This window comes from Clavelina lepadiformis, chromosome 3 (assembly GCF_947623445.1).
Source record: "Clavelina lepadiformis chromosome 3, kaClaLepa1.1, whole genome shotgun sequence".
Taxonomy (NCBI): Eukaryota; Metazoa; Chordata; class Ascidiacea; order Aplousobranchia; family Clavelinidae; genus Clavelina; species Clavelina lepadiformis.
The window spans coordinates 6,295,144-6,322,100 of record NC_135242.1 but is presented as its reverse complement, the minus strand read 5'-3'; the positions used below and the strand labels follow the sequence as shown (position 1 = coordinate 6,322,100).

The window sequence follows — 26,957 nt, the reverse complement described above, 5'->3', positions numbered from 1 at the left end:
TTAAGCATTGTTACGACAGTGATCTGATTTGCACCGGAAAGTAGCTTATTCTAAAACTGTTGGATGTGACACTCTCATGGTATAATAAATTTCCTTACCATGTCATTGAACACGAGATGACGCCAAAGATTCACTAATAAATACTTCCTCGATCAACTTCTGTGCGATAAGTGAAGGTACGGGATGCCATACATTAAAACAGCGCTTCCCAACCGGTGGGTGGCAGAGCATGCCAGTATACAAAGCGATGTCGTAAGAGTTATTCCCAATGGTTTTGCTACAAGCAGAATTTCCATTAACTGTTGTATAAGCTTTTGAAGTTGTTTATGAAAGGAATATTTCTTTCCTAGTGCTTTATCTTTCTTTCAAAATGAACCCGGTCGCAGATTGTCTCTCTAGAGTCTAGATCAATTAACGCCTTTATTAATCAAACAAGTCAACTAGAAAACATCCATAATAACCTGGGCCATCCTGGAGTCGCCAGAATGTTGCACTTTATTCGCATGAAGAACTTACCCTTTGCAACCGACGAAATACGGAAGGTATGTTCGAACTGTAAGATATAACTTATGCTAAAAATAAACCAAGATTTTACAGAACTCCCGAGACGGCGTTAATAAAAGCTACAAAGCCAATGGAACGAATTAGCATCCACTTCAAAGGACCAATACCTTCATCGTCTAAGAACAAGTATATCTTAACCATAATGGATGACTACTCATGATTTCCGTTCGCTGTGCCGTGTCCAAATATGAACTCGACAACAGTGACTCAAGGCCTGAATCAACTGTTTATCCTCACTGGATTACCCAGTTATATTCACTCTGACCGTGGACCTAATCTTATTTCACACGAACTTCGCACTCACCTTCGAAACTTGGGAATAGCAACAAGCTCATCGACCCCATATCACCCCAGTGGGAACTAGTTCGCCATAAGGTCGCTGCTCTGCACGGTAACAAATGTGACACCTCACCAAAGATTTTTCTCCTTTGATCGACGCTCTACCTCGGGGCCATCAATACCATCATGGCTGATCGCTCCCAACAAAGTTTACCTCCGACGTTTTGTACGCAACAGTAAATACGATCCCTCGGTAGACGAAGTTGAATTGATAGATACGAATCCAACGTATGCACGCGTCCGACGGCCAGACGGACAAGAATCTAAAGCAGTGGTTCCCAACCTTTTTTGGTGTCGGGGCCGAATTTCAAACTTCAGAGTACGTATGGAGCCGCATGAAAACACTCAAGAAATTATAACGAAAATTTTAAAGCATGTACCAACGAACAGCAACATTAACAAGAAAAATAACACAAATCAATTTAATGTCCAACTTCGCATTGGCTTTGAGCTTTAACAACTTTGTCAAAGCGAGGCGCAATTGTGGTTTAGGATTCAGGAGGCCGTTTATGATTCACAATAAGTAGACAATGGGCCATTCACAACAGTATAAAGTAGGCTACAAGGTGTAACTGTATGATGTAAAATGAAAAATTTGTAAACAATTTTGACCTAACGCTATAAATTTAGACCAATTTTTGACTTTTTTTGACAAGTCAAAAAATAATCGCCCTAATTATTATAAATAGATTTTTTATTTTTTTGTTGGATTTTCAGGGCTCATTGAGAGCCGCAAGAAGGCTAGCTTAGAGCCGCGGTTGGGAACCACTGATCTAAATTGTCTTAGAACGACCTCTCACCATGCCCTCAAGAAGCGCTAAACAGCGATGAAATAACCGTCACAGAAGAATTTATAAGAAACCCTTTACCAAACAATGACGTTCCATACGATGCCCCTGTCGTGGACAAACCAGAAATACAGAACATGCTGATAAAAAGAAATCTTCGCCGATCAAGCGGAACCAACAAAGGGGTACCTCCAGCTCGTTATATGGCGAACAGTAAAATGTTTTGTATGTAACTTGTGTTACCTTTCGGTACGTGTACGATACGTGTTCAGTATGTGTTATCTTTAAGGCCATTTTTATTTTGACCTAAAAAAAATTTTTTTTGACTTTATTTTTATCAAATTTTGACTTTATTTTGACCTAACGAAATTGCTTATTTGTAGAGGCCACAGTTCTTCCTCCAGTTACCCAAACATAATATTTTGTCGATTTCAGACCCAAACGTAATATTTTGTCGAAAAGTCAAGGTGTTAGGCTATATTGATTATAAAAAGTGCGTCGTGTTCTTTGGCGATAGATTTAGGTAGCTTGTTTTATTTTGTCCTTGTGAAAAGGGCACTTTGCCTCGATTTTCTCCGCATGGTAAATTCTAATAAACAGCAAATTAAACAGGGAATGCTTGTTGTTGCTCCAATCCAGCTTGATGGTGTTTACTTTTCCTGTGGCCTTCAACAAAATACTTTTTATCGCACTTCACTATAACCTCGCAAAAATTGCACCTTAAATCACCCCCGGGAGTTGCATTAAATTCATCAGAAAAATCTCGACAAATCTGTCTAACTTTTGCTGAAGACGATTTAGCTTGCTTAGGCATTTTTGTATTACAGAATGTCAGTAGGCTATTCCTAAAATCCAAGCTGTTGATCTTCGAAAAGACCACGTTTATGAAGAGGAAGTGTTTTGTAAGAGTTATTTAAATACGTAACAATGAATAAACGATGGACAATTTGCGATAAAAGTTACTGCTGATCCAAGTGGGCATTGTGACTTATTTCCTGCTTTCATGGGTTAATATGGTTTTGCGGAGGTTCTGCTTATCTTAACCTTTAGGTCTTAATTTACCTGCCGAATTAATGATCTGACTCCGTGGTTGCGTGCGGTTAGAAATCTCTAACCTTAACGTGTTACTACTGTTACTAGCCGAAAGCTATTACGATTAACAGATACAGTTTATCAGAAAACAATCCTTTATTGTAGGAACTGTACAGGTTCCGATTATTATGACACAAACACAAACTTAGCATTCACCAATTAAAACAAGTCTAACGAATTACATTTTAACACGACTGACGCGGCTACTCGCATATTAGCACGAGTTTATAAAGCGGAGCGATGTGAGCGGAAGTATTCAACAAAATATACACAAATAGGTCAGAAATCGCAAACGATAAACTAAGCGTTGGGCAATGGGGATTATACACAGTTTAAACTCGGATGCTATGAAATCACCTGGTAACATACTAAACGGCGCTTTCACATAAAGTTGTTTAGAGAAGGTTTCCAAATATTAAGCGACAATTGCAGTTTCATCAACAAACAACATTTCAATAAACAACTGGCGAATACTTTCCCACGAATGATATATTGGTATCGGATGTGGCTCCCAAGCCACTACATTCCTCCCCCGCTACGGAAGGCAAAAAATTTGGCAATTAAAAATAACATTCTGATTACAACAATGAGCATGCAATACGACGGAAAATCGGTAACGATACAAGCACAAGACAAAACGACGCAGCAAAGAGAAGGTTATTAGTTATTAGTATTATTACGCATGTACTAAACGAGAGATATACTAAAAATGTCGGCCGACAACTACAAAGGGAAATGGTAAAAGGTTACATGCATACGACATTAGCGGCACCGAAAACGCGTTTATACAATTAAAGAAACTCAAAGTTTGTGTGTGTCCGCGAACTCATCACGAGACGACGAAGCGGGCGGCGCGTCATCAGAAGATCCAGAAGAAGACGGTTGGTCACGCGAACGTCGAAGCAGAGGCGACGGTTGAGTTTGTTGTGGAGGTGCATCTCGATGGCTGCGTCCAGCGCGAATACGGGATACAAGGGATCTGGCATACCGCAAATGCTGCGGAGATGATCGGATAAACCCGATGGTATGGAAGAGGGCCCACATCATGGCAAGTAGCTGCAGGATGAAGATAAGGGCTGAGAGAAATGGATTCGTAATCTGTGACAATGCAAGCAGCAACGTTTGTTTCGCGGCGTGCGCGAACGTGTCTGCGACGTAGGATCCGTTGATCATAGTTTCATCAGTAGTAGTAAGACTTGTTATGACATTTCGCATTTTCTCCTTAAGCAGGTTGGCTTCAGACATAGAGCTGAGCAGCGATTGAAAGTCAGTGAACGAGTCGGAGTCAGGCAGCTCGTTGAGAATCTTCTCGTAGTCGGGAGCGTTGTAGTTGAGGTGTCTAGTCGACAAAGGTAAGTTGAGTTGGTGCACCTGCACATGTTCGTGCGATAAGGTGTAGTTGTGATAAAGGACAGTGTCCCCATGAACTCGGAAGACAAAACTTCTAGCTGGTCGATACGATTCCAGCAGATGAACTCCCGGTAAGACAATGTTGTCTGAGATGAGTTGGCCGTATTGACTGTGGCCGTTTTGATCGCGATAGAGGATGAGAGGGCGTTGACTGAACGCGTTGCGGTACGCAAGTGACGGTAAGACGGTACCGTTGATAGAGTGACATGTTGCTCTGGACATAAAATCTCCAAGGCTGGAACCCAAGGCTTGTAGTCCAAGAGTAGAAGACAGTATCTCAGTAGGGAAAATCTTCCCAACTGCTTTGTAGAGTGTGTCAATCAGCTTCGTGAGTTGACAATGTAGGAACTTGTTCTCTTCGTAGAAAGTAGTGCGAACTTCGGAAATGTAAGCGAAACATGTAAGCAGCAAACAAATGAACATGTTGTGTTTGTAATCAGAGAAACGTTTCGGTGGAAGGATTTTGCAACCAGTCCAAGAAGTCCTGAATGTGGCAGAAGAGGTTGTAGCGTCGTCATCATCGTCGTCTTCATCATCTCCGTCAGAAACTGAACTACTTTGAGCTGGAGCCATTGCTGTCGTTGTTGTTAAATCAACTTGTTTACAAAAATAAAGTTAGCAGTACCAGCTTCATTGAAACACGTCGGGTCAACGTCGGTGGTCATCAAAATGCGGAGGTTCTGCTTATCTTAACCTTTAGGTCTTAATTTACCTGCCGAATTAATGATCTGACTCCGTGGTTGCGTGCGGTTAGAAATCTCTAACCTTAACGTGTTACTACTGTTACTAGCCGAAAGCTATTACGATTAACAGATACAGTTTATCAGAAAACAATCCTTTATTGTAGGAACTGTACAGGTTCCGATTATTATGACACAAACACAAACTTAGCATTCACCAATTAAAACAAGTCTAACGAATTACATTTTAACACGACTGACGTAATACGTTCGTACGATTCGATATCTCTCTGTCTGCGCGGCTACTCGCATATTAGCACGAGTTTATAAAGCGGAGCGATGTGAGCGGAAGTATTCAACAAAATATACACAAATAGGTCAGAAATCGCAAACGATAAACTAAGCGTTGGGCAATGGGGATTATACACAGTTTAAACTCGGATGCTATGAAATCACCTGGTAACATACTAAACGGCGCTTTCACATAAAGTTGTTTAGAGAAGGTTTCCAAATATTAAGCGACAATTGCAGTTTCATCAACAAACAACATTTCAATAAACAACTGGCGAATACTTTCCCACGAATGATATATTGGTATCGGATGTGGCTCCCAAGCCACTACAGTTTAATTGTGTCGCAGTTCCTGATTTACAATGCTTCCACGAGGATTTTTACAAAAATTATTCTCGAGAAACACAAAAACTTTGTCAAAAGCCATAATTTGACAAATTTTGACTTTATTGTAAATTTTGACTTTATTTTGACCTATAAACTTCTTAGAAACAATTCCCTAGGTGCTGAAAACAACTTTATTCTTTGATTCGTGGTCAGACGAGGTCCTTAAAAATTTTTGACTTTATTGACTTTTGCGGGCCCTATTGATGGCCTATTGAACAAAGTAGGGATTTAGCCCACGATCGTCAGTTTTCACAATTATCTGGCCCTCTTTGTGAAAAAACTTAAGTGACGCTTGGTCTAGAGTCTAGACTGTAGAGTAAGATCCATTTACGTGAGATCCTTTTGGATAAGGACAAAAATTTACTTTAAAAGCACAACCCTGAAACGTCCTAAGTTTTAAGGGTTGAACGACGGTTGAAGTTATTGTGAATGAAAAAGTGAAAAATGGACGTGAACGGAGAAAAACTACAAAAACTTGAAAAGGATGTTTACGTTTAAACCGTAGTTATTCCAGTATATTATTACAGTAAGTTTTTATGTTTAGCTTTGTGAGAAGGGCTTTATGGTAGGAAACTGCATGTGGATAGACGAAAACTATATTTTCGAAATTTTGCAATGGCCGGATCGAGCTGAATCAGCTTTCAGCTCAAGCTAATCGAGCACACGGAAGTCCTTAACCTGCCTTCGTTAGGCAAAGCATGGAAAGCGAACTCGCTATGTTGTTTGTTAGGTCAGTTTCAGCTGTTGTTTTACTAATCGCCAATCTGTGTTCAGCCGTTTAAATGGCATGTATCCATATCCCAAGTCAAATAAAATCCGAGTAAAGTCCGCAAGAATTATGTGTGCTGATGATAATAATGTTATGTTCGATATCTGTATCGTATGTTCGCAATTCCGATGGCTCTAGGGTACCTAAAGTTTTAAAGTTTATTATAGAGTTTACCAGCCTTCTTTTCCAGGAAACGCTTTTGAGTACGCTTTTGAAAAATGCTTATACTGTAACGTGGTGCTATTGTATACTTTACATAGTCAGTTTGAAGTGAGGCTTGAAGATATTGTTATTTTGATATAGAACGCGGAAAAAGTTTTGAAAAATAATTCTTGGTTAGGTAATTATAAGTAAAAGAAAACCGCAAAATTGGCCTTGATGGAGACGTAGATCAAGGCTCTTGTGATGCCATACGTAATCAAATACAACTTTCGCAAATTCATGATTTTAGCAGTACCTACTGTATATCATGTATGTATCTGTTACAGCTGTATAGATTGCTCTAACGACCAACAGCTTGATAGGTGACAGTCTATAGCCCAAGCACGGCAACCCGTACGATAGCTGTTTGACGGGTAGCCTATGCGGTCCAAAGGATACGGTAACTTCAAGGACACAAAAGATTGGGCTGCCGATTTTTTTATGTTTGAAACAATCGTTATTTATTCAATTACAATGCTTCGCGATGTTAATTTCTTCTCATGACGCCCAATAATTAGGTGTATAATGATTAATTAGGCCCTAATCGGACATAAGCCTCCTATGACCTATACTTTTGACTTCAGTTGACTACTGAGGAAGAAAATAACAGCAGCATGTTGTCAGGCAACTTGAATAGTCTATAACATATCAAGAGCTTTGATCTACGTCACAATGAAGACCAGAAACTGAGACTTTCTGCTCATTTCTTTTGCCGGTAACGACCTATCCAAGAATTATTTTTCAAACGTATTTTACTAGAATGTTCAGTTAATAGTGTGTTCAGTGAGTTGTGTTCTTTTATATAAGGTCAACTTGTTTTGGACTTGCCCCTAATTTTAATTTGAGGAAGTAATATGGTCAGTAGCCGGAAATGCCTAATTTGTCACATTAAACCCTCTACCCTGCAAAACACGAGAATTTTCTTTTCATACATGAAAATGAATTGCAATTTCTTCTAGCATTAAAAGAAACTGAACGGCAAATGTTTCTTTATAAAGTTATAATTTCAGCTTTAAAGGTTTAACTATACTTACAAAAGTTGCCAAATATCAAATATGTCAAAAAATATTTCTTTCAGAATACACTAGATATTTCTTTAGGATGATTAAAAAGGCGTTTTGGACTGCTTTGACCCTTACTGTATTCGCAATATCTGTTTTGCTTTGGTGGTCTGTTTCTATGCCAAGAATTATCAAGTACCGTAGATATAATTTGCAAAAATCGGCACATTATGGAAATCACTCAAGGACACCAACAAAAAGGGCGCCTCTGATTTTGTATTGGAGTTACCCTTGGAATGACAAAAGCAGCGGATCACCAGAAGGAGCAAAGATTGGTATTTGCGACACAACTTATGACCGAAACAGGATAGCTGAAGCAGATGCAATCGTTTTTCATTACACGACCATCAATGCACGGGATCTACCGTGGAAACATTACAGGTATTTGCTATAGAATTTTTAAATAAAATTTTCGGTGTTTGCTTATATTGTAAACTTGCTAGAAGTTGATCATCTGAAATTTATCCCAGTTTATGAATAATTATAAACGAATGAAACACAGCAAATCTTTAACTTAAGTGGTAAATAGTACTGAACAAAATTTGAAGAGTTCGTTTGTCACAATGCAAACCGTGAAGTAGCCCTAGTCCACAACGAAGAAAAATCCAATTGCCCGAAGCATATAAGCAAAACAAAAGAAATAATAAAGATAAAACAAGGCGAGTTAACAAGGGAATTTCATTACATATTCACCTGGCCTGTAATAAATTTGATCTAATGACTGTGGTTGTTATAATGGACTTGGTATTATACATTAACTTGGGCTTGCAATAAGCACGTATTCAAGATAACACATACTGAACACGTATCGTACACGTACTGAAAGGTAAAACAAGTTATATACGAAACATTTCACTGTTCGCCATTACGAGCTGGAGTTTGTTGGTTCCGCTTGATCGGCGAAGATTTCTTTCTATCGGATTGTTCTGTATTTCTGGTTCGTTCACGACAGGGGCATCGTTTGGAACGTCGTAGTTTCGTAAAGGGTTTCTTATAAATTCTTCCGTGACGGTTATTTCATCGCTGTTTGGCGCTTCTGGAGGGCATGGTGAGAGGTCGTTCAAAGACACTTTAGATTCTTGTCCGTCTGGCCGTCGGACGCGTGCATACGTTGGATTGGTTTCTATCAATTCAACTTCGTCTACCAAGGGATCGTATTTACTGTTGCGTACAAAACGTCGGAGGTACACTTTATTGGGATTGATCAGCCATGATGGTATTAAAGGCCCCGAGGTAGAGCGTCGATCAAAGGAGAAAAATCTTTGGTGAGGTGTCACATTTGATGCCGTGCAGAGCAGCGACCTTATGGAATGTAAGGCTTCAGGTAACATTAGTTCCCACTGGGATAATGGAAGTGAACGCTTGCTCGGCATCTTCATTGAGGGGAAAGGACTGGACTGTCGTTACTGGTTTCATCTTGTCGGAAAATCGTGGAATCAACTTCAAATAATAAGACAGGAAGCCAAGAAAGCGTTGTAGAGCCGTTTTGTTCTGTCGGAGAGTATATTCTTCAAGCTGCTGTAGTCGGTCAGGATCTGGTTTGATTGTTTTGTGTTGAACTTGGTAACCAAGAATGTTGATTTTAGAAACCGATTTGACAGTCTTGCTTTCATTGAATGTTAAATTTCAGCGTTTGAATACGCTAAGCAGTTTTAGGATGTTGTTGTCATGTTCTTGTTGTATCTTGCCGCAGACCGTGACCTCATCTTGGTATGCAAAAACATCGTTCAGATTTTCTTCATCAATGATACGGTCAATTGCTCTTTGGAAGTTGATCCCTCCGTTTGTGACGCCTTACGGAATTCTTTTGTATTGCCATAACTTGCCGTCAGCTTCGAATGCTGTGTAGACACGGTCAGTTTTTAATATCGGGAATTGATGATATGCGGATTTGAAGTCGAAATTTGAGAATTTTCATTGACAGATTCATGAAAAATTGTAAATTTATCGTGTTGCAAGAAAAGTATTTCATTTGACAGGAGTCCTAATCAGTTGTTTGTGTGGTGGTCGGCCGAAGGTCCTGCTGTTTTACGTCTTGAAGGAGTGAACATGGAAGGTTTTGATGGATTTTTCAACTGGACTTGGACCTACCGACGAGATGCTGACGTTGCGCGTAATTACGGATATCGTGGTAACGTCATCAACACCATTGCAAAAGGAAAGAAAGCCGTCGATAAAGAAATTGCAGCAAAAACTGGTTTAGCGGTAAGTTTTGCTCTTAAAGTTGTTTTTGTGCGGAAACGTTCACCCTTACGAAAATCATTAATGCTCATGATAATTTGTTGTTTGTAAAACAAATGATTTGGGGTTTTTTGAATAGGTTATGAACGGACGTAATGAATTTGGTCATTGTAGTAAGATTGTGGACCAAACCAAAGAATGCAGAAGAACGCAATATAACTATGTATAACTTACTGTACATTAAGTGAAAGGTCCTGCGTCTCTTCAAATTCACGAGTCAACGGTTTTTCATATGCCCAGTAACTCAGACGTATTGAATTACAAACAGGTTATTTGATTTTCCAGTTTGAAAGGTATAATAACAGAATTTGAAAGATATAATTGGGAAAATTGGGAGAAAATCAAACATAATTTTTTATCTCCAATGGTTTTCTGATAGAGTTGTTTTTATAGTGAAAGCCTTTATTATTACAGTTGCTGTGTTTTTTTAGTAATCAAAACAAAGGCAAAGGCTCGGTAATACAACGCTTTCTAGTATCATTATTGTATATTATTATTATTATATAGTATTATTATTGTAAGAAATAAAAAGATAAGATGACAAAGAGCTATAAAAATAACTATAGAAGCAAGATTATCCCTTACCATCACCACAAAAATTTTTTTTAATCTTTTTGTAGATTTGTGGGTGTTTGCTAGTATGAATCATATTTTGTGTTAATTAAATGAACATTTCGTGCGAATATTTGCTTTGTGTCATGTATACGTTGAACGGTGTAACGAAACTTTTTTATAAAAACCAATTTTCAGTAGGCTACTTAAATAGTTTTAGCCAATTAATACAAACCAAAGTGACAGCTAGATTTTCCATGCGGGCAAATTGTACGTTTCTCTGTTCAAATAATGGCACATTATGAACGAATATATCAATCCAGTCGGACAAGTAGGCGACCATCTTAGTAAAACATTCTTTTCTGTGATGAATAAATAACAGTACACTATATGGACGGTATATTACGGGCTTTGTTAAGTTGCAATTTTGGGAAAACTAGTTCTTAAAATTACCTTTTGTTACATCCAAATGAAGCTGGTTTCGAGCTGGATCAACCGAAATCTTTTGTTAAAACTTTTGTTTAAACTTACTTAATCGCTTTAGGTTTGGATAGTCAGCCAATGCGATTACACACACGGAGCGCGATTGCGCATGAACTACATGAAGAAGTTACAAGGAGCTGGTCTTAACTTCACTGGATATGGAAAATGCTTCGATCGACCTGTACCTAGATCGCCTGAAAATCCTTACCCATATGAAACCATCAAAAGTTACAAATTTTATCTGGCTTTTGAAAACGCATTGCATTGCACAGATTATATCACTGAGAAGTTTTGGAACAACGGCTTAAAGAGCGACGCGGTCCCGGTAGTTTGGGGTCCAAAAAAAGAAGACCTTCTTAGAGTTGCTCCTTTGGACTCATTCATATTTGTCGAAGATTTTAAATCACCCAAAGATTTGGCCGAATATTTATTGTATTTGGATAAAAACGACACAGAGTATCGAAAATATTTCCGCTGGAGGGAAGACGAGAGCATGACTGATGAAAAAATGATCAAATTAACAAAGGAAAGATATCCAGGTTTAGATATACAAATGCCACTGGAAACATTGTGCGATAAATTGTTGAAAAAGAGTAAAACCAAGATTATATCTTCATTGAAAAAAGTGTTTCGAGATCCAAATCCAGAAGAATGTCTCGCGCTATAGCATTTTTAAAACAGTAATTAATTGCTAGATACAAGATTTTTTAGACGATAGCACATCGTCATAACAATGCTGTCTAATGCTACATGTCTGCGGTATTTTCCGTATTTTTTCTTAAAGTTCTTTTGTAATTGTTTTTGTTTTCTTAATCGACGTATTGCTTGTTTCTTTTTACGAAAACCATCTTATCATAAAAAAGTTACCAGACACTTTTGATTAGAAAATATCTATACCAAAACTGCGAAAACTTTACTTTTTTCTCTAAACTAAAAGATATATTCGATTAAAACGTAATCAACCTTTCAACGCTCAATTGTAGAGAGGAGTCTCAATATTTATTTGTGATCTGAAACGAAAATTGAGCAATATGTGGATCGCTTTTATAACTTTCAGTTTTGATTTTTATATAAAATAAAACGTTCACTGTGAAAATTATTGATGTATTTGATTAAAAGAAATTCATTTTTTTATTGCTTCATTTATTTTTTGTTTAATTTTTTATTGCTATAAACTTATTACAGTGGGCATTACTTATGAACAGTGGCATTATAACGTTCGGCAAGTTTTTGAAAATGGAAATATTTGGAAATGTTTCATCTTGTATAAACATTTGGCTAATGTACCCGGTATACTTTGGAGTTTTCAGAAACGTTAAAAAATTGTTTTATTATCTTTTTTATTAGATTCTGCCTTCATCTTCAAAAAATTTAACCTTACTTTTTCGTATTATGAATTTTATTCTATATTATTGCTTTTTAACAATAATAGTTAAACTGCTGATATACAGTGAAATATATGTGTGTTGAGGATTGAACATCATGTTGAAGTGGATAACCAACAAAGACGGTTGCCATCATTCGACAGAAAAGGAAACAATAAATGATAGTGTTTTTTCAATTACAACGGTTATAGGTTATTATCGTGGTGCGATATGGCCATTAGAGATCCAGAAACGTTTAATTTCACGATATAGCACAATGCTTTCATTTAATTTTGTGTCCTTATTTTCGTCTTTTTTTTAGGGCAGAGGTTCGTATTTTAGGCATTTTGAGACCTATAGTATACCATTTTGTACCAAAGAAATACAAATATTGAGAACATGCAGATAGTTTCTTGTTTTTCCTTTTTTGGAACATTGATTGCCTTCTCCTTTTGTACATTGTTTAAGGTAGTATTCTTCTTTTGCTTCCTGTTCGTCCTTATTTTTGAGTATAGACCGATGGCAACCATCTTTGTTGGTTATAGGTTATTATCGTGGTGCGATATGGCCATTAGAGACCCAGAAACGTTTAATTTCACAATATAGCACAATGCTTTCATTTAATTTTATATTAACCCATAAGAGGATCTAGCTTTTTGTTGACCAAAACCAAATGATAACCGTAGGTAAAAGAAAGCTTTACACTTACAGGTTACACCTTATTTTTGTTTATAGGCTATATAGCAATGCACACCAATAGGTTTATTTTATAATCTAACGGATGGTTTGATTTAATAGGGTGAAGTACAAAGGTCCTTGTTTCATAATTTAAGTTTGCTTAACTTCCACCGACTTGCTTTTAATTTTCAACGTAAAGTTATGATTTTCTAAAACTAAAAAAATATTGAACCTGTTCAATTATAGCAATCTAAATCAGATTTACCTCATCAAATAACTGTAATGTAAGCATTCTTTGTCATGCATGAGTAGCTGTATTTAACCTCTAAAAAGAAATACGAATTACTTTGTACGTCTTGATCTTTTCTTGGTCATGGCCTAGGCCAAATCTGTTTGCATAAAGCGTTATGCTACCTATACGAGTACAGCTCTGTGAACATTGTCTGTATTACTTTTTTTCCGTACAAATTATAGTAAACTGCAGGTCTGTTCGAATCAGCATTAAAAAACTCTGTATAACATAGCAACATACTTTTAGCTTAGCTTAAAAAGAAAACTACCAAAAATTACATCTACGTGATTAACGTGAAATAATTTTTAGTTTCGTGACTGGCAAATTTGATACTCAGCATTGCTTGGAGTTGCTGCATAATGACTTTTTAATGTCTTCGGATCATAGAAAAAATGCTCTAAACAAGTTTTTTAGCCCGATAGTGGAGTTATACGATGTACGTCAGAAAAAAATTATTTCAAACCCAAACTACAAGTTATCTCCTTTAAAGTAATCCTCCCGAAGTCTAACGCACTTTTCTATCTTACTCCGTCACGTTTGCATGCAGTCCTGGAAGGATTCTTCCGGGATTCTCCGTAGCTCTGCAGTCACGTCCTTTTTAATGCTGTGCACATCTTCAAAACGGGTTGCCTTGATGACCCCCTTGAGTTTGGGGAAGAGGAAACAATCAAATGTAGCCAGGTGGGGCAAGTAGGGAGGTTGCTCAGCACAGTGATGTTCTTCTGGGCCAGGAACTCTCGGATACTCAGGGCAGTGTGGACAGGTGCGTTGTCATGGTGAAGCACCCACTAGTTGTCCTGCCACAACTCTCGTCTCTTCTCGCGCACTAAACAAATCAAGCGCCGCAGTATCTTTTTGTAGACATGCTGATTAATCATCTGGTCTAGTGGCAAGAACTTGCCTTGGTCGATGCCCTTCACATCGAAGAATGGGATAAACACGAGTTGAAGAATCCTTCGAGGAGTGCATGCAAGAGTGACAGAGAAGGGTAGGAAAGTGGATTAGACTCCAGGGGATTACTTCGAAGTTGAACTTATAGTTTGAGTTTGAAATAAATCTTTTGTGACACCAATCCTGAAACTTTTTCTGACATACCTTGTATATATATATAACTTATATTCGTATGAAATAAGAAAGGATGTATGCGCCAATATACACTCACATCAAATTTAAATGCATTAACTATAGCTTTGCTATACACTATATAGCTACCGTAAGATACCGGATTTCAAGCGATTTTTGGCTGACTTAAAATCACCACCCGTTTAAAAATTTTTAACTTTGGTTTTAACAGCAAGCTTTCGTCTCAAATTAGAAATGTCGAACAACGCATCGCAAAGCATACCCCAGGTGAGCGGTTTGCATAAATCTGTTTGCGCTAATAACATCACATATGTGAGTAGGAGTGGCAATAGTTGCCAACGTTTCTATATTCTAGAAAAATAATAAAAACGTAGAAAATGTAAAAGTTTTTTTGTTTTAAAGACAACGACTTTAACAAAAACATTTAGGGCAAGTATCACAAATCTGTAGCCTATCATGAAACAGCATTGTTATGACGCACTGTTATATAAAAATTGTTACAAAACAGTTTAATAATGCCTCATATTACTATGGCGTGAGACATTCTTCTGAATTTTGATCCCAAAATTCCTTTTTTAATGAAGATATAATCTTGGTTTTATTGTTTTTCAATATTTTACGGCACAATGTTTCCAGTGGCATTTGCACATCCAAACCTGGATATTTTTCCTTTGTTAATTTGATCATTTTTTCATCAGTCATGCTCACGTCTTCCCTCCAGCGGAAATATTTTCGATACTCTGTGTCGTTTTTATCCAAATACAATAAATATTCGGCCAAATCTTTGGGTGATTTAAAATCTTCGACAAATATGAATGAGTCCAAAGGAGCAACTCTAAGAAGGTCTTCTTTTTTTGGACCCCAAACTACCGGAACCGCGTCGTTTTTTAAGCCGTTGTTCCAAAACTTCTCAGTGATATAGTCTGTGCAATGCAATGCGTTTTCAAAAGCCAGATAAAATTTGTAATTTTTGATGGTTTCGTATAGGTAAGGATTTCCCCTAGGTATAGCTCGACCGAAGCATTTTCCATATCCAGTGAAGTTAAGACCAGCTCCTTGTAACTCCTTCATGTAGTTCATGCGCAATCGCGCTCCGTGTGTGTAATCGCATTTGCTAACTATCCAAACCTAAAACAATATCGCAAGTATTGGTATCAAATATCGTGAAATCGTGCTTTTTTCTGCGGCAGACTCGGCTTTTTGTTCTGTTCCAACGGGAATCTGTAAAGTGTTAAGTTAAAATTTGCCAACAGTTTTTTTTTCTAACTTGCAAGGAAATATCAGAAACCTTAAATATATTTAGCAGTGTCACATTCAACTTTACGCATATGATATTGTGTATATACAGTATATATATATATACTGAACTGCGGTAAAAACAAGAATGCTTTTCCAGCTTTTGTCCTGTCATTTGAGACATTCCTAAGCTGAAAACAAACATTACCGCTACTAATCACCTACCTGTGAAGACCTATTCCATCCAAAAAGCGTTAGCAAATATTATTTTAACTGTATAATACACTGTAACACATGATTTGATGTTGTCTGAACCGTGTTAACCAACTTTAGTAAAGTAAATTAAAAAGCAGGATATAGTTTGGCAATCTGAAGGCACTTTATACTTTTATTATTATTTAATATTTCTATTATTATTTTATTATTAACTTTATTTTTATATTACAAAAAAATATAAATTAACCTTCAGAGTGCCAAATTATATCCTATTTTTCATTTTTTTTTAATAGGCTACATGTTATAACTACAACTATTATCTTTTTGCTTTTTGACGTTACAATGACTTCGTCATAATACGAGGCCAAATTTGCGATACAATTTCAGCAATAACGGCATAACCATTATTTTTAAAATAACTATTATTAAAAATCCTTTCTCCAGTATGTTTACTGGCAAATTAAAATTTAAGGCCTACTTGATTTTGGACTTGTCTTCACTTTAAAATTTTGGCTGTAATGATTAAAGACACGGTTATCGAAAGGTTAGTTAGACCTTTTGTGCATTACGCAATCTGCATCATTTACAGGTACTATTTTAAAGGTAAGTGCTTTCGAAACAAAACTTTTCAATTTTCGTCAGTCGCCTCGCAAATAAAAAGAAAAGGCTTACATACAATATGTAGAATCATTGCTCTGTTTTTGCTACGATAATTTGATTGATTTTAAGCTAGAGGTAATGGTGGGGCTATAAAAAAAACAAAACAATTCTGTTGCTAGCATTGAAATACTTACTTAGAAAATATACATTAAAATGCACAATTATACCGCTATATCAGTTTTTGCTGCAATTAATTCATCGACGGCTTTCTTTCCTTTTTTTATGCCGTTGATGACGTTACCACGATACCCGTAACTACGCGGAGCATCAGCATCTCGTCGGTAGGTCCATGTCCAATTGAAAAATCCATCAAAACCTTCCATGTTCACTCCTTCTAATCGCAAAACAGCAGGACCTTCAGCCGACCACCACACAAACAACTGATTTGGAATCCTGTGAGAAACGAGAAACAGTTTTCAATGACGTATCCAATTATTACAGATGAACTGACAAGTATAACAGTCATAGTTAAACATAACACGAAATGCACATTTTGGTTACAGAAACGCTTTTATGAGAGTGATCAGCAGAAACTATAGTATAGCCTATTCTGTAAACAAGATGGTACTATAATTATCCAAGTGACAATAGCAGGCTAATAATCATGACTGCTTTTTGTAATAGCGGTTCTGCAAAAATAATCTTACTGATGGATATTACGGTGTACTTGAAAATCATAGCACGGCAGCAAGGTTGGCTTTTTTAAAGCCTTACACAAAAAGAAAATAAGAAAACTGCTTGTTTGCAACGAAATTAAATCTTTCTGCCAGTCTCGCATACTGTTGACGGCCATGACTTCTGATTAGCTACTGTCAGATTTATTAACAAAGCAATCTAAAGAGTAACATATGCCTACTCGTTGGTTTCATTCAGCTTGCAAAAAAACTTTATAAAACGGCGTACGTCAATCAAACCGACATTTTGCCCAAATGCCAAAAGTAGACTCCCTCATAAACCTAATCACCGGTAATGCTCACGAAAGCGAGTCATTAATCTTATCATTAGCAAAGGTGAAAAGTAAACAGTGTAAAACGAAAACAACAGCAGCGCAGCCAATAAAAAAACACGGTGCATGCTGGTCCATAAACGTATTAGCAAGTATAGCTCGTATTCTACACAATCAGTGGTGAAAGTGAGTCGGAACGCACGGCAGTGGGGCTCTGGTATAAACTTCTGTGCCAGAACGGCGTTCCGGTAGAAAGTAGTGTAGGAAAGTAACTTATAACCTATAGTACTTGTTCAGCAACCAAATCCTGCGTATATATAGATTTACGATAATAATGTGGTATTGTAGTAATAAGATGCCGTTACCAGTAATTAGTACAACCGAAAAGATGTGGACATTTCGCATCTCAATAGATGTATGGGCCTTTCATTGATTATAAAGTTGAATAGCGTACACTTTGCGTTTGTGGTACCTTTTAAGGTAGTATTGGTTACAACAGAATCGAAGTACTGTATGCGTTTGGCAATATAAAATCAAAGAATTCATGAAACATTTAGAGACTAGATACAGAGCAAACGATTGTAATGATAATGATGTAATGATGCGGTTTGCAGTGCAGGGTAGAAAGTATAACCACTTTCAGCCCTGTATACAATAAAAATAACTTATACAAAAGACAAACAACCGCCAACTGGATGCAACAATACCGTACCAGTATAAAAGGTTTTTATCTATATAATTACGCCAATAAATGTATATATATAACAATAAGTATAGCCTATAGGAGAGAAGAGGTGATGTGTAAATGTTAACGTATGCAACAAAATAAAGCAAAAGCGCAACTTGTCACAAAAATGTAAGGTTTTCGTGACACATTACGCGGTGTTATAAGAAGTTTATGAAAAAACATTCATACAAATATCATGGCAAAACCTGTAATGTTTCCAAGGTAAGTCCCGTGTATGGATGGTCGTGTAATGAAAAACGATTGCATCTGCTTCAGCTATCCTGTTTCGGTCATAGGTTGTGTCGCAAATACCAATCTTTGCTCCTTCTGGTGATCCGCTGTTTTTATCATTCCAGGGGTAACCCCAATACAAAATCAGAGTAGCCTTTTTCTGAGGTTTATTTTGAACGGAAATGTTTGAGTGATTTTCTGTGCTTTTATCAGTGTCGGATAAACTTTTTCGAGGTATCGCCAAGTCATAATTTGATATATAAGTCCAGTAAGAAATAAAAGTTATTCCGATTGTAGAAACTATTAAAGTAGCCAAAAATATTTTTGAGTTCAGCTCTTTCATCTAAATAACACAAGTAAGTTATCAAAGTTATCGCAAACATGTTGCTGGTAACAGCATGTATAACTAACTTCATCTGCGAATCAATAACAAAGAAAGAAACCACACAACGAATATTTAAGTTCGCGTTCAAAATAAATGACCAGGGAACAAGTAGCCAACTTCACGCCGGTGACTTTCTAGAAAAAAACAATCGTTTTGAGTTTGCACACTTCTAAACAAGTGGTGCTAAATATGTTTGCTTCACTACACGTGAAGGAACAAATCACAAGACATACTTCATACATAAAATGCTATAAAAGAAATAGAATTGAAAAACAAAAGCTGCCAGTATAAATGGCAGCCAAATAAGTTACATAATTCGCTTTTAAGAGCTAGGTAACACGACTGGCTCTGGCTGCGGGGAAACAAAGACCCGCACAAAACTTTTCCTTTTGCTAATGTTTACCTTCATTATAACCGAAGTATATCTAAGATTAGATGCGCTAGGTACTTTGCTAAATAGCCCATCACGAATTGATATAAAAGTCAGTGTAAGGTTTTAATAATAAAAAGTCAGCATTTCGTCATGGATTACTGAAAATATTGCTGTTACCAGTTGCGGCATAATTTTCGTAAAATGTATTCTTTCGTTTTGCAGTTACTTCTAGGCTAATAGATTTTGCGAAATGTAGATCTTATTATTTTCGCAAAACTTTTCAGCACCTAAGTTTTAGTTCTTATTCAGTACTGTTTTAGTGCTTACAGAAAAGTTTCTCAACGTTTGGCCTTTTCCTATTAATTGCTATAGTTGTTGTTACATAACTTTCCATCTTTTCAATTTAATAGACTTGATATTGTAAACAACTTAATGTAGTTTACATAGTGATTGACTGCTGCTGACGCAAAACTTTTATTTTTGCTGCATAATGTAATGCCATAATCATGATGGAAGTTACATGTTTTCGTATCTATAAGTTGTGGTCTATTCGTCGTTACTCGTTACTGTTACATTCGAGAATATCTGGATTGTCAGTTACGAATTTTTCGTTCGAATAGTTTATGGCAAAAATAAAATTAATGAGTCAAAAATTACAACACTGTCTGGCGTTGAGAAGTAACTGATCTCACTGCGCTTATCGAAAGCTTATAGTGTATTGTTGTTTTAATTCTATTAAATAATGACCTCAAAGGCATCCATGTTGCTAAAATCTTAGCCACACCCGCTCCGTGACCACAGTAAAAATCAAACGTGTTCCAGCACCCATAACAGATTTACCTTGCGTAAATTCGGTCCAATCATAGCTAACTTACAGACGGTGCATTTACTACTGGTGAAGGTGGCCTATCGGTACGGTAGTCGCTAAACCATAGCTCACACAGTTCAGTTTTGGCTGTTGGCCCTAGCCTAACTCGGTACCTGTAATTTTCCTAAAAAACGAATGCTTAGTTTGTACATATCACTTGTAAAACTTCTATGCTGAAACTAAACATGATCTGCAACTAATTGGTTAGTGGACCTGATTTTAAGGGTTCCAGGTCTATTCAACCCAGGATGACGCAAACCACATTTTTGGGCTGAATAGTCTTTGGGTCGCAGTGTCTTGTGTTTAAGCGTACGTTGGATGGACTATCCTAGGCCCGTATGGAAAGAAAGCGTTGTGCATCGAACATAGCTATCTGATGCACAACATAACTATTTGGTGCACAAAATGAGTCAAAAAGCTACTTTGTAAGCTGACCAATTCCCAAACAGGGACATCTGGCTGTCTGGTGCACACTCACGCATACCGATGTACACCAGTCTGAAAATTACGCTGTCCAGTGCACAAAAAACTTTTATTCCACACTGGATGCTAGGTTAAATTGTTCGTTAGCTGAATTGACCCACCACCGCTTCTAATTCGCATTTTTTTTCTCGGACTCAAACGAGTTTGCCAACCTACTACCATTCTTGATTCAAACTCGAGTCATCAACCATGTTTCTTTCAGATTGTGACATCACTATTTGCTCCACTTCTATCATAATAAGCGGCAAATTCGCATTACATTTTCGACAAAAACTGTTTAAAAACTACATACAGTACAGTCTAAAAGTTCTTTCTATGATATACTTTACTGATAACTATTCTTTGAAAGTCCATTTGTTTTTGCACTTACCTCTCACTTAAAATGAAATTGATAGGCTACTGCATGATGAACCGTAGAAAGCGCTGGGTGGGATTCAGTAGCTTTTTTGTTGTGGATGGTTTTCATTTGTGACGTCATGCATTAAAATCTAATTTTGTTTTCGACTCACCAGAAACGGTAGTAGTGTTATGAGGGTTTATGTTGCCTTGTCGTATTTGACGTAATTATGATGTCACTATGACTTATTACGACTTAAGCAGTGTCCACAAATCGTCACATTAGATAGCTGTCTTTGATTTGGCTATCGTCTTTGTCGGCTGATGAGTCTGGTGGTTACTGCTTTATACAGTACAATACCAGGGGTGCTCAAATGATTTCTGCCATGATCCACCACAGCCAAACCTGATAACATGATGATCCACTAAATACGAATAGTAAACATATTGGACATGCTTTAATTTTTATGCTGCTTTATTAATGTAAATGTACCCTACATTGCAGGGCCTACAACATATTAATAACTTTTTAAAAGTCAAAAGTGAAGTGTGCTACAGCTGCAAGATTGTTTTAGTGAGAAAAATGATGAGTTAGTTTAGATCTCAAAATAGCATCGAATCGGGGCTTTCTGTCACTTACTGATACTGTATCATCAAAAGCTCATGAAGATGAGCATTTGTGAGTCTCGTTCTATGCTTGTTTTTTTTTACAAAATTCATTGATGAAAACAATGACTGACAATTGGTATCCACATGAAAATAGTGTAAAATTTTTTTTATTTCAAGACTACATTGGAAGATCCACACAAAAAGTTGAAAAGATCCGGATCCGCCATTTGAACGCCCCCGGTATATACCATACCATGAATATTTAATATATTGCAATCTGACTCTTAAGAACGATTAGAAGGTTGCGAATTCTGTCTAGAAATTTCTAAACTTCAGTTGAATAGTTTATATAATTTTTAAGCACTGAGAATCTGAATAATATCGCTTTTAATACTCTTCATTATTACTTCAAACAAACACTAAAAATTACAACAATATTATCATTTATATTAAAAGGATTTTAAGAACCCATTAGCAATCAAAGCGCATCACGCTACATTCCACGATGATTTTAAGGAATTCGTTCACAGAGTTATTACGATCTATTTTTTCTCATTCATTGAACTTTTAAAACTCTAAACTGGATATTGAAGAACTCAATATTAAAGACTATAGTATTAATACTAATACCAATATTAAAACTAATATACTAAACTAAACTAAGTTAATAAAATTATAGCATGCAACGATACATTTATACGCTAAAGGAGATAATAAAGAAACAGAATTTCAACTTGAGGCGCAATGCGTTTATCAATATCAGGAAATGAGTTGGACTTTTAGATTGGAAGTTTTACAGGTCAGGTGATAATTCCAATAAGAGAATTTTCCATAAAGGCAAATAAATTTCAATCAACAGTGTCTATTTTTAGAAAAACAATGCTGTTAATACGAGGTCAATGGTGCAGATAAACATTTTTACCAGTTAAGTTGTCAATCACATAGGGGTTATTTCGAATTCGGCAAGCTCTTAATGCAAAGTAAATAACATGTTTACAAAATAGGATGACAAATATGGGGTTATCTTAGTGCAATAATTTCACAAGTGCAAGGTAGATAAGGTTCACAGAACTGATTGTCAATCAACTATTCTTCGATAAGTCTGCAATTATACCGTGAAATGAGATTGAACTTATGGCAAGTATGACGTTATGTAATAGCGCGGAAAATAGCAGAAATATAATTATAACGACACAACTTGGAAGGCAATGGAAACAGCGTCTTCCAAGTTTCTCTCTTCTGACCGAGAAATTTGACTGCTACGTATATATCAATATGTAAAATGCAATTTAACGCACACTTAGGCCTACTTATCGATTAGATTGCCTGCAAAGAGATGAACACCACAGCAGCAAACAGAACACGACTTTTATTTACAGCTTCCAGTCGCCCGATAATATAATTGAGTTATTCACATTTGCCTTGAATGCACTCGGTTCACTTGTATAAAAATGAACGTTGCAGAATCGCAAAATAATGGATTCCTTCGAGCATTAAATCGCCTCTCTGATTGCTTAAGTTAGTTTTCGTGTTTCTCCTTTCAGTTCTCTATTTTCTGTTGTTGTTTTCTTTTTTGAAACTGGAATGCATCGCTTATTTATATGGTTACATAACTTCTTTGTAATGCATAAATTTTTCTTCTGTTAAATCCGTTGTTGACTTCCAAAAATTGCATCATGTTGGCTAATTTTGACCTCTGAATTCTTACGTATGTGTTTTCCAAATTGTTGTACCAGTTCAAGCGAGGTAAGGTCTTTGTACAGCAGATGTTGATCCCAGAATCTTCCTTGATCAGCCATGCCTCTTTGTTTGGGATCACAAGATCTTCACATGATTATTTTTAATGCGGAAAATTTTCAAACATAGGCTCATGGAGTCATGACGTATCATAAAGTCACTTGGTTATGTTTAGGTTGTCACAGTGTGACCAGTGGCTTGCACAGTTGGTGAAGCTGGGATATTGAACATTTTTTAAGAACACAAGAGTTGTGATGGGTGTAAATATGGTTGACTACTAGCTAAACGATAGTTAAATATACAAAGAGATTATAAGTTGGCACTCTGTAGGGTTAACTGTAATTTGTAATACTCCTATTTAAGCTTTGGCAAGCATGCTTCAAAAGGTGCATAGTAATTGATAGCAAAAAACATAGTTTAGCAAAAGCATTGTTGCTTGTCTGTAGTTTTTCATTTATAGTTATTTGTTTTGTTCGATTGCTGAGTGTAAAATCGAGCGCTTACGCAATTATCCTGAAGACGTTATCTGAATTTTTAATTTGGTTCAACGCAGCGTAACTAATGAGATTTCAGATATGGAAAGCTGTTCAAAAATTTTTTTGTAGAATATAACTTGCTGCTTTTAATAGCTTACAGTAGTTCTTAATTCGCCATAAAATACGGTAGAAATTATAAGTCAAAATTTGATAAGTGCCGACTAAATAAGGTCACTTACGTCTGCTCCTGGCGTAGCTAAACTTTTAGACTGGTCTAAATAATTTAAGGAAAAGTCGATAGTGTGACTACTATAGTGTGAATCTACTAGTAAGATCTCTGAAAGCTTATTTCCTTGTAATGTTAATTTATAGAATATAGATTTGAATTTAAGTTATTTTGATTTCTCATATTGGTGTGTTTGCTGGGAAAGACACTCAGCCTTTTCAAGGAGTCAGAACTTTCAGTTAGTAAATTTTATGTTGATGTTATGCGTTTGTGGTGCCTTTTAGAGCTGTTTTTAATGTTTGCCTTTTACTGTTTTAGCCTTTAGCCTTTTTACTGTTTGTTATAATAAAATATTCGTGTTCGAGCATGAGCTTAGGCCTACTGAGTTTTCCCCAAAGAAATTGTTTGAAATATGCAGATTAAATTTTTTGTATTTTTGGCTACCGTGCAGTAATTGTCACAGTTATTTTGTCAGGTATAGAAGCTGTGCCTGGATTAGCAGCAAAGCTGATTATTACCCAGCCAGTGGATTAATTACAATCAACAAAGCTAGCTATTACCCAGACAGCTATAAAAGCTCAAATAACAGCGTTTCTAGCATAACAAGGTAAATACACAGTGAGGATCCTGCAGTAGTTAAGCTGTCACATTGCATTCTGGAAATGAAAGCTTTGAAAAGCGGTGCAATCAGATGAGTAGCGGAAGCATACAGGTATCTGCGTCGTTTGTGTTGACCCTTCGAATCATCTTTTTGTATCGACCAGCAGTAATCTGCTTGCGTGCTTACAGACCATTTAGCTGTATATCGATTTTCAATGACAGAAATGTCCTGTTGAAATCGCTCGAGCGATGATCAGAAAGAGAGGAAACATCTCCCATTTTTTGTACAAAAATATAAGTGCGGGTCCAAAAAACTAAATTTTTTAGACACATTTTGCACCCTAAAGCAGTATAGGTGTCCAAAAACTAGTTACTATATCTTTTAAATTTTCTGAGCGACGTGACCCTAAAAAGTTTATGCAAATTGCTTCGAAGCTCATCCAGGCATCCAACTCATTCCCACGTGAAGTCTGATCAAGTTTATTGTTTAAACTTTAAAATATGATTTTGTATGTGTGGTACATCTTGCCACTAGGCCAAATGATTAATCTGCATGTTTACAAAGAGATGCTGCGGCGCTTGATTTGTTCAGTGCGCTAGAAGAGACGAGAGTTGTGGCAGGACAACTCGTGGGTGCTTCACATGACAACGCACCTACCCACACTGCCCTGAGTATCCGATACCAATCATTTGTACAGTTACCGAATCATGTACATTTGGCAAATCATGTACATTTTTCAAATCATGCTTACATTCACCGAATCATGTACATTTGGCAAATCACGCATGCATTTACTGAATCACGTAGGCCTACATTTGGCGATTCATGCATGCATTTACCGAATCATGTACATTTAGCGAATCATGCACTTTTAGCAAATCATCTATACATTTGACGAACCATGTATACTTGGCAATTCATGAAGACGTTATGCGATTCGTGCGTACTTTTATAGAATCATTTAGTGTTTTTAGGAATGATGTTGGTTCAGCAATTTGTGTATGTTTGTCGAATCACGCATGTATTTTGCAAATTGGTTTTCCCACTTTTAATTTACGAAGACTATTTTCCAATCATTGGGCCATTTTATAATTCATGGTATAAGTTACATGATTAAAAAAACGGACATTTGATTAACAAAACTGCAACCCGATTAAAGAAAACACCATTTGCCATTAGGCATTGTAACTTGCCAACAGCCAGTTTGCTTTGCAATTGTTATTTCTGACTTAAAATGTCGTGGTTTGATTTAAAAAAATCAAGTTTATAAAATTGTGGTGTAATTGTAAATGTTGCAAAACCATTTTAAAAATTGGCATATGAATCGTGCAACGGCAATCACAGAAAAGCCCGTTTGAATACCGGTTTTGACGTTTGGCTTGTTGTTTCGTGATAGGAATCTATCAAATTACGTATGAAAACCCTCCAAGCAAAGTATGAAAACAAAACATAATTTGCAAAGTTGCGATACAAGCGGCCCGTTAGTCATTTTCACTCCAAAAGTATGTACTTTATGTACCCATTTTTCTTGAAATTTAATAGGTTTTGCGGCTCAGTGAATTATTTCAAGTGACAATGCGGCCCAAGTACTTTACTAAAAGGTTGGACATCCCTGCTCTAAGACATAAAAAAAACATTGTTGGTCTTCACTAGGCAAAAACAATTCTCCAAAGAAAGGAAGCAAAATCAGTAAAGCTCTCGTTCAATATTCAATAACACGTAATAAGCCGAAAAGCGTGACATTTGATTTTTCAAAAAATCTGAATCAGATACGGAAAAACTAGCCTCAGATTCGTTTTCAGCGACTTCAAAATACCCATCGTATCAATTCCTTTTTGAATCTTTTTGTGTTGGACACTGTTATTGACTTATTGTGCTCCTGCTTGGACTCAGAACTCTCATGCTAACAAGCTGAATACAACATTCAACGAAGCTCTTCGAACTACCAGTGGCTGGATCCGGAGCACTCCTGTCAGTGTCCTGCCAATTCTGGCGGGAATCAGGACCTTGAAAAATTGCCGCTGAAATGCTTGCGAAAAATTATTCCATCTGACCGCTGATCAAAGTCACCAACTCCACCAACTGTTGCTTTTGGCTCACGTAAGCTGTGAAGAGTTCGTTCCTGGTACTCATTTAAGGACTTCCCAGCAACCCTTCCATCCGAGGGCAATTCCGTTCCCAATGACCTAACTGAGTTTATCTCATAATTTTCGAGACGACCCCCTGGGTATGATCTTACCCGACACCAATGGGTCCAACTAAACAGACTCCGCCCCCTACATGCACCGCTGGGGACTAACAAAGTGCAGTGTCTAGGCCCTTGTAAGTTGTGAAGCGACATGTCAAACCTCCTCACATATCGAAAAATTGTCCTCTTGCAGATGTAGCGTCTCGAATTTGCCGCCGCCATTTTAAGAAGGCGTCACAAACACAAAGTCTACACAGCTCATTAGAGCAGATCCTCGAGTATTTGTAATAACTACCGCGTCTCTTTGCACATTACTTCTCTTACTTTGCACATCACATTACTTCTCGGCCGCATCTCTTTGCACATTACTTAGTGGCAGGCGAG

The 26,957-nt window shown here is 36.9% G+C and overlaps 2 protein-coding genes across 2 annotated transcripts; one reads left to right on the top strand and one right to left on the bottom strand.

The window, feature by feature from the left end:
• Nucleotides 1-7,603: 7,603 nt before the first annotated feature.
• On the top strand, nt 7,604-12,628 carry LOC143449044 (4-galactosyl-N-acetylglucosaminide 3-alpha-L-fucosyltransferase FUT6-like). Its single transcript, XM_076949079.1, has 3 exons — nt 7,604-7,963; nt 9,562-9,787; nt 10,920-12,628. Exons 1-3 carry the CDS (start codon nt 7,623-7,625, stop codon nt 11,523-11,525), a joined length of 1,173 nt encoding a protein of 390 aa, XP_076805194.1. The 5' UTR covers nt 7,604-7,622; the 3' UTR covers nt 11,526-12,628.
• Nucleotides 12,629-14,305: 1,677 nt separating this feature from the next.
• LOC143449513 (4-galactosyl-N-acetylglucosaminide 3-alpha-L-fucosyltransferase FUT6-like) lies at nt 14,306-18,657 on the bottom strand. Its single transcript, XM_076949747.1, has 3 exons — nt 18,267-18,657; nt 16,591-16,780; nt 14,306-15,403 (listed from the first exon to the last, which is right to left on the bottom strand). Exons 1-3 carry the CDS (start codon nt 18,632-18,634, stop codon nt 14,804-14,806), a joined length of 1,158 nt encoding a protein of 385 aa, XP_076805862.1. The 5' UTR covers nt 18,635-18,657; the 3' UTR covers nt 14,306-14,803.
• Nucleotides 18,658-26,957: the final 8,300 nt, after the last annotated feature.